At 45.1% G+C, this 9,010-nt stretch overlaps 1 protein-coding gene across 1 annotated transcript; it reads right to left on the bottom strand.

Annotated features, from left to right (window-relative positions):
• Nucleotides 1-953: 953 nt before the first annotated feature.
• LOC8053355 (mediator of RNA polymerase II transcription subunit 11) lies at nt 954-8,832 on the bottom strand. The gene is made up of 4 exons (XM_002435047.4): nt 8,718-8,832; nt 8,356-8,437; nt 3,135-3,275; nt 954-1,865 (listed from the first exon to the last, which is right to left on the bottom strand). The coding sequence occupies exons 1-4, from the start codon at nt 8,718-8,720 to the stop codon at nt 1,621-1,623; spliced, it is 471 nt and encodes a 156-aa protein (XP_002435092.1). The 5' UTR covers nt 8,721-8,832; the 3' UTR covers nt 954-1,620.
• Nucleotides 8,833-9,010: the final 178 nt, after the last annotated feature.

A 9,010-nucleotide genomic window follows, 5' to 3' on the forward strand; every position in this document is an offset into this window, starting at 1 on the left:
TGCACTGTCATGCACATTCTTAACTCTTCTTCAAAAGCCTGATGTACTTTTTTCTTGCGGGCTCCCCATTTGCAACAAATTTCTTCTGTGGAGGGAAGTTGCCAAGATCTCGTGACTCTGTCGGCACATGACGATGCCTACGAGAACTGGCCACTTTGGTGATGAAGTGGCTGACCCTTTTGGCTCTGTATACTCTTGCGGAAGAGGAGAGGAAAATTTCTGCGTGTTGTGCAACTCCGGATCAGATTAATGGCCAAGGAAGCTCTAAATTTGAGAAAAAATAAACCTGGAGAGGGGGGTTGAAATCAAGAGTGAGAGAAATTATATTGCATCTCTTTTAGAGCAGGGAGAAGACAATTTAAATGTAGCTGAATAATGAGTTTCAATTCGTCCATACGGGCAGCCTCCTCACCCTTTGAAAATCGGACAGCTTTACGAAACTGTGTAACAGCTTGTTGAAAACCAAGCAGACACTGGGCCAGAATTACATTCTTGCATGCAGAAGTGTATCTTATTTAATGAACCTTCCTCCCCCTTGCAGCCCCTGCACAAAGTGGTTGGGTCACATCACAAGTTTCACATCCTGATGTCTGAAAAGGATAGCAGCTTCAGGCTGAAACCACACCACATCACTGCTATTCATTACTTCACTGTACAACTTGCTCACACTTTTCTGCAGGTTCAAGCACATACTCGCAGCTCTCCGAAGTGTCACTGCTGAATAAATACACGTTATGGGGCCTGTTTTCAGAGCTCATGAACTTGCAGCTTTTGTAGATCGGTGGGTAAATGTATGAATTAAGCAGTGGCAAAAGGAGTGATTCACCGATCTCTACTATAGGGCTGGATGCCACACGGCTCCAATCTAGCGGCATGCGCTTGTGAAGTCGCCAGAACTTCCGCAGTTTAGACATACCTGCCCAGGAAGTGTACCACTGCGGGAGGCGTTCAAAGCTCGTTAGGCCAAAAAATTTTATTTATACAGGTCCTTAAAATTTGTGGGGTTTGTTAGTAACTCTCTCAAAGTTTTAAATTTATATATAAGAAAGGAAGAAAACTGGCTGTTTTTGACATTTCCCCAAGGCGTTTAAACTGTATAGCATTTAGAACACCTTTGTTCACGTCCACCCAATACCAAAGTCTGTCACGCCCATTACAGATCGCAATGAACAGATCGTCTATGAACTGGCACTTACACTGCCAGTCGGCCACTGCACAATGGCAACTGGCTTTTTGTCGCTGATGGGCCCGACGCTCTAGTTTTGCAACCGCGTGCCTTGCTCCTCCTTCTTTACGTTGCTGCGCTCGCAGTTGTCACTTCTGCGCCGGTTTGGCGCCACACGAACCCCGCAAGCAGACGCCTTCATAGTTTGTGTAGTCTGCGTTTCTGCCGAATGCACTGGGAAAAGTCTATGCAACAAAAGCAGGTGCGAATTGCACACCCCACATGCAATCGGCGACTGCACGCTCTTCTTTACTGAGGCTACGTCCCAGACTTGGACATAAAATGGCGTCTTCAGGGACACGCGCAAGCTTCCAAGGTTTTAGCGCCATCGAACAAGCGGTATCTAGCCCCCTCGTAGAGATCGGCGGATGAGTCCTCTGGCCATGGCGGAGACTTCAGGAGTCCTGATGCGACGCCTGCTGTTGCTGTTGTTGCTGCTGCTGTTGGAGCTGTTGTTGCTGAAGTTGCTGCTGCTGTTGCTGCTGCTGCTGTTGTTGCTGTTGTTGCTGCTGCTGCTCCTGCTGTTGCTGGTGCCGCAGACGCTCTAGTTCGTTCATTCGAGACCGCGCATGCTCCAAACGGTGGAGTGCCATGTGGAAGACCTTCTGTGCCGCGTAGCTCGAGCCTTCGTGAGGTTGCACTGTAAAACCACAAGAGCACAAGACGTTGGCATACGTAGCAATAATGGGAGTGCAATGCAATGGGCACTGGGATTAGAACTGTGCATGTGCAGAAAATATAAACGGGAAGACCAAGACATTACAAGAGTCTTTGACCCAGATTATGATCCAACTGGAAAGTTTGTATCACCATTTTGTGTCCTTGTGACGAATTGAGGCATAGTGTGGAGTGAACAAGTTAGCTATGAAGACATTCATGCAAAAAGTCAGTATGCCTTTAACACATGGTACCGTAAGACATATTTCAAAGGTGAAATTTAGCTAGTCTGTGACAACTCTAACCAGAGGCATTTAAAGTATCACATAACGGTAAATAAGCCAAAGTCTGAGATGCAGTGCTCATCCATGTCAATCTAGCAAGAGGTGAAAGTTGAGCCTCTGCAGTGAAGAACCTTTGAAGCGCTGCAAGTTTAGCCCTAAGTTGAACCACCAGTCCCTACAGATGCTGCCTAATGTACTGAGAGTGCATAAAAAAAAAAATACTTTCAGCCAAAAATAATCTTGTACTCCAGGTCCCCACAGATGCTGCCTGCTGTATTAAAAATGCATACATAATTTTAAAAAAATATATTTCAGCCAAAAATAATTTTAGCGTGATATTTACATTTTTGTGATATGACTGTCAAAATAAAGCACATGTCGGAATCTCTCCTCACTCAAAATGAACTTCTCGACGTGAATATCACGCTAAAATATTTTTTTAGAAAGTTTATTTTGTGACATACATCTGCATCCAGGAACTTAAAAAAAAAAAAAAAGGGGGGGGAGCAATTTTGAAATACGTTTCTACGTCGGGTTGACGTGCCAAAATATCTGAATCGCTCACAACTCAAGATATGTCTCGCAACATAAATGCTGTGGTAAAATGGAAAAGGCTTGTTTACATGTCCCATCTAGAATTTTATTAGGAAAAACTTTTTTTGGGGAGTTTCAAGAAGCTTTAGTGCTGGTCCAAGACCATGCATTTCCTTTCATATGTGACAAGGTTGTACTTCCGACTACACTCTCGCATTGATGATACATGGAATATGCCGGCTTGTCTCATACAACCTTCTCTATAAAATGCGGGCCGTCATACTAATCTCAATCGGACGTTTCAGTCACTGTGTTAGTGGTATTCAGAAGGGTTTAAGCGGCAGAATCCACCTTTAGCAACAAGGTCACAAGAACTGCGTCCCAATGTAAGAGGTATGCGGGGGGAAGGGGGGGGGAGGGAAGGGATCTGTTACCTGTGGACACCTGGGTGAGATACAGGATATGTTTGGTGAGGCTGTTTTCCACGTTTTGCAGCGTCTTGACAAAGGCGGTTGCATTTGAGTCCACCTGCTTTGCGTTGGGTTTGTCTTTGCTGAGCTCCAGGCAAACTTGCCCTGCACAGTAGAAAAGCAGCGAGTGATTTCGAGGAATCAGTGTAGAATGCTTTGGTCCAAATAGATCCTTTCCAAACCCTATCCAGCAACAATGGCGGTCGCCATTTCTTGGTCCCGAAGCCTGTGATGGGATTCGAGTCCTCGCTGAACGCACTCTCGATATGAGCTGAGCCGAGTTCATGCCGAACGCTGACACAGCCCTCGTGTTCGATGCATGCTCGAGTATGTACCCAAACAATGGCGAACCCAGTTAATTAGTGCAGCAGCCACTAGATTGCGCACACTTTTGTAAGAGGTCCATTGTTTGGAAAACTAGGCTCTTGCTGCAAGCTTGATCCAATCCCAAATTCACTCAAGCTGTTGGAATGAGAGGTAGTGTGCCTGCCATATTTTCCGGACTGTACTTCTGGGACCATTGGCGACTCCAGCGAACTATAGGGAGCGCGCCGGTCGGGCAAAAGGACGAACGAAAGGAGGTCGGTTTTTTCGTTCAGAAGACGAAACACCTTGATTTCTTAGCTTGCGGCGTAAAATCTGTGTTACATTCGAAAGTAATGTGCTTTTTGGATGACAAAAACCTTCTTCAATACTCCGTATCACTAATTCTGTGCAATGCACACGAAGGTAAAGCCAGGCGAAGAAAGAAAGCGCAAGCACTAGGAAGGCAGGACGGGAGAGGAGGGCAATGGAGGGCGAGGGGAGAAAGGGCAAAAAGGGAGAGCACTAGGAACATCAGAGAGGAGAAGAGGTTTCTCTCCTGCTCCCCAGGTTTTATTAGTGCTTGCCCTTTCTCCCTAGCCTGGCGTTTCCTTTGTTTGTGCTGCACGCAACTATTGACATAAAGTATAGTCAGTGGATAAGAGTGACGCGGTGGAAGCATAAAAACAATTACTGAAAAAAATTTTTTTTTTTTCTCTTTCGCCAGCTCGATTTGCACATCTGGCCGAAACTTCCAGCTTAAAGGGGCCCTGCAATAATATTTAAGCATCTACCTTTTTTGCGGTTTCCACGTCTCTTGGGGTTCGGGCAAGCCAGCGGGCATGGAGAGAGTAACTAAATATCAGTGCATCATATTTTAACCAGACGACGCAGAAACGTCCTCCACCGACGGGGGCGACCCGCGGTACCGAAAGCACGCGAAATGTGACGTCTTTGGTCCTGGGCTTACTACTGGTCAGAGCCGCTAAAAGCTTCTTTTTAGTCCAAATACAAAATATAAGCGGCGCGAACCGTTTCAATTACTTATAAAAGTAGTTTTTGCTCAGTATTTTAGATCAGGAAAGAAACAATTGCAGTTTATAAAGTACGGAAACAAGAAATGACCCGTCGACATACCCGCCACCAAGCGGTGGAGAAGGCGGCGGCGCATACTAGGAAAGAGTAGTGGGATCAGGCACCGACACGGAAAGGTCCCGGATGTATGCGGCGGCGCTGCGGTCGTTTACGGACTGGAGGATCCGACCGGCTCCGAGCGTTCCGAAGGCCTTCAGCGAGTAGCTTTGTCTTGCGTTTTGGCCATTTCGCGGTACGGCAGCGCGAAGTGACTCCCATTCTGAACTGATCTTTACCCCGTGTTTGCTGTCGTTTGTGGCCAATGAAGTGTCATGCCGAATTAGTGTTTAATCGCGCAGCAAATGCAATGAGAGCCGCTTTGGCTGCCCGCTGTATACAGCCTATCCAGAATACGCTTTAGTGGCGCCCTCTCACGCCGTCCACACGGAGTGCGGCAGCCGTGAGCGCTTGCTGAGCTCACTATCCCTCCTCTAGTTCACGGCCGCTCAAGCAACCAAGGACGTCATGAGGGAGGTTATTTTTTGCTTGTTTTTGTAATTTTAATTTGCCTATAACTTTTAAAATAAGACGAAATTCGAGAAAAGAACAGTTACATTAAGTAACTACGGCCAGTGCGCTCAGGTTTGGTGCAAATTAAAAACCAGTAAAAAAGTGCTTGCAGGGCCCCTTTAAGAGGTGGACGATATTGAAAATCCCCAAGCCTCTTTGAAAGGTGACAAGCAATTGTTAACAACTAAGTACAGCCCTTCGGAAGGTTGTCAAAGTGCAGATAAGGGTTTGCACTAGATTTGTCCGACGCACTTCATATGCTGTTTTAGGGGTGACGTTTGAAGAAAACAATAAATGACCTCAATAGGCTTGTAAGCTTTTGCAGCCAAGTACAAGTGATTTTAGGGTATAAACTACTCGTAACCGGCGTCACCAGCTTACTCCCCCAAAAAAAGTAATGAAGTATTATTTTAGTGCTTTCTCTGATATAGAGGATCGGGGCATTACAGCTGGTTGTGATCAGGCCACCATATTCCGTTTTTATCTACAGGGAACATTCTTTTGTGATAACAAGTGAAAGCGTGATTATGTTGAGAAGTGCCAAAAATGTGAAAGCAAAATACGACCTGACTACACTTCAGCAAGGAATGTCGGCAAAGGCGTGGAATAATATGGGTCAGTAAGGCGTGCGTTCTGGCTTTCAGTTTATTATACTTTTAAGATATTATTGATAGGGAACATACACGGCATTCCCATGCATCTGTGTTTGTGCAAATTTAAATTGATGCTGTACGAAACTTCAATATAGTTTGCATAATAATTATGTTTTTCCTGACTTGTTAGCACAACCAAATGTTTTCGAGTCATTGGTGATTTGCGAACATTGATTAATGGCTGAAATTAGTGTCGGGCAGACGTGAGAATGGGCTTTGTGCCCAGAAACACACCATCGTCATCAAATTTGGTGTGTTGTGACATTGAAATTGGCTGATGTTTTAAATGCATAGGGTTCTGATATTCTTTTTGAGTAACAAATAAAAAGAAACAGATAGTTTGTAGGCACAGATTTATGTTTTTCTTTTGCCCAGGTCACTTTTGCAACCATTTTTGTTTTATACATGTACTCCTGTTTGTTGGTCCCACTACACGTTTCACATGAAGCATGATTTGTGTGATGGCATTGATGTTTTCACGTCCTTGTTCATCTCTTATTCTGTTGCGGCGCCGATAAACCACAATAATTTTATTGATCTCAATTGAAATTTTATGTGGTGCGGACCACACAACGACCAAGATTGTTCATTAAGACGACGTAACAAAGTTGGCGATTGACAGAATGTGTTAATGATGATTTACGTATGATACAAGCTTCTTTCTGAGCTAATAAAGCCGGCATCTGTCAAGGTGGGCTGTGCACAATCATTTTAGAGCACAGCTCTTAGGTGCCCGTTTTCGGCTTGAGCATCGTCGCCGTCGGCGTTCTGCGCGATGCATCATGGGAAATTTCCCATAAAGCAACGCGCGGGACCCTCGTGACGTCACTCATCACTTGTGACGTCACAAGGGTCCCGCGCGGTGAATTATGGGACATTTCCCATAATTCACCGCGCGGGGAGGAGGAGGGGAGGAGGCAAGGGGAAGGGAAAGACGAGGGGGAGGGAGGAGGAAGGGGACAGAGGAGGAAGAGGGGCAAGAGGAGAAGGGAAGAGGGGAGGAGGAGGGATGAAAAGGAGGAGAGGAGGCAGGATGACGAGGTGAGGAGGAGGGAGTAAGTAAAAAGCCCTTCCCTCCGTACCCTTCCACCCTCCTCCTCCTCAAGAGCTGCGCTCTAATCCGGCGTTACAGGGAGCTGTAAACGGCTTTCATTTCTTTTACGTGCAGACATGCGCCACGTACGAACTAGCTAAGGAAAGGCTTTTTCTCTTCTACTGAAATTTCCCCCCTGCGGACTAGACTACACGCCGGACGTGGACTATAGTTGGAGAAATATGGTAGATTTCCGTGTGTTTCGAACTGCTCGGTGAGGGTCCCATGGTTTATGGGGTGCATTTGCAATACAAGCTGCGATGAGGTGGCAAAAGTGTTGATCGTCTACAAGCGTCTCTGCCCCTCAGCCCGCATTCCTCCTTGCCATGTGACAACACAATGCATGCACACTTATGACTAATGTACTCCATGTGCTCCATGGTCTGAGTTGCTCCCTCTCGAGTATGTAGGCTCTCTAATAAAAATGACACCATGCAACATGCTGTGCATTTCACATTTTGGGCTGCACTTTTTGCTATCCAGCCCAGAGTAGCTCTTTCAACCAGGTCAATGAAGACTATCACTGTCGCTATACTTTGTTTCACCATAGCATTACAAAGGGCGAATGCTACGGCTCCCATGAGCCAGTCAGACTGTCAATGTGTCGTTGGCACACACTCTTCCTATTGAGAGCGCTTCCATACTTTTCTCCATCCCTCCAAAGTATAATGGGTGTCTAAAAACCTGCACAGCTCTGTGCTGCAGCAAATCGTTGGTAATAGGCCTTTCCAGAAAGTTTTACAAGACCTCTCGGCTACCCCACATTGCAGCTTCTTTTATTCACGAGTAATCCTTCACGCACTGTACATCAGATTTCCGTAATGCGCCCCAGAAGACGATGGGTGCGCTACATATATACAAAATTTTCTATTGAGAGTGGCCTTACCATCTACAAGTAAACCTGAGCAACATGTGTAGATTAAATTGTCCAGTGGAAATGCCTGGGCACCTGTCTGATTTGCGCACAAGCGCAGGTACTGTGGTGTTGTACTATAAGTTAGGTTGACTTGTTCAGGTTAGTTTTGTGTCGGTGCAAGTGATAGATATCACCTAGAGCCACTAAATGAGCTATGCTTAGATAGATTCGGTGTCAGGAAGCTCATATTTCTTTGTTCTGTCATTTGTGGAGGACGGAAAGGCGTTTCCTGTAATTTCAGATAAAGCTCCTGATAGCAGGCAACCTTTAAGTGTCGTTACTCTGAAGCGTAGCTTATTTAGTGGCTATAGTCATATGCTTCTTGCACAAGAGTTGCGGTGACGTTAAAAAGACGCCAAGCTGTGATTGGCTCTGGCTGAAGGATAGTGGGTAGACATCAAGGAAGCTGCCTTGAGGTCTACCCACTATCCTTCATCACCATATACCAAATTACTTCATATTATTGAAGTTTATGTGACACATCCCGATCTTATAGCATTTCCTGAACTCAGTCAAGATCCATCGCATACAAACAAATCCAGATAACGTGCGTTACGCTCTAGATTAGCAACTTACCTGCGCTCTGGAGTGCTGTCGCAACATCTTTTTCGATGTCCTCGAGCTCTTTGAGCTTCATTTTCAAGGTGGTCATCGAATTCTGCAAATCAAAATATTTGCTTTCGTAATCTTTTTTTCTTTTTCTTTCTTATACAGCGTATGTAATCTTGGGTTTAACTTCATAGTAAACTTTTAAAATTTAAAGTCTTCATTTACAAATGCACACAACAGTTTAACGAAAGCAGGAGACACGAACTGTTGGTAAACATTTCCACGAACGACAAGGTGGTTACGAACGGCCGTTTCCGTATTTATTCGGGGACACGATGATTTGAGAAGTGACTCAAGAGCGCATCAGGTGGGAGGCGTAATCAACTTACCATCTTGATCTTGTTTTATTGTCCAAATAATCGAGTTTTCTCGTGAATACAAATACGCGGGTACTTATTCACACACAAAATGGATGCGGCTTTCAACCGGAAAGGATTGGATTAGGTCGTCTCGTTCTAGTGCTACTAGCACAAAGCCGCCCTGAATTTATCTTGACTGCTAGCTTTAAAATTCTTGACTGTCAAAATTGCTTTATTTTAATATATATAATAACTTCTAAGACATTTTATAACTTTATAAAAATCAAACCGAGCTGCAAGTAAGCGCAATCTTTATGAAAAAC

Source organism: Ixodes scapularis, unplaced genomic scaffold (genome assembly GCF_016920785.2).
Source record: "Ixodes scapularis isolate PalLabHiFi unplaced genomic scaffold, ASM1692078v2 PGA_scaffold5__190_contigs__length_132052651, whole genome shotgun sequence".
Lineage (NCBI taxonomy): Eukaryota > Metazoa > Arthropoda > Arachnida > Ixodida > Ixodidae > Ixodes > Ixodes scapularis.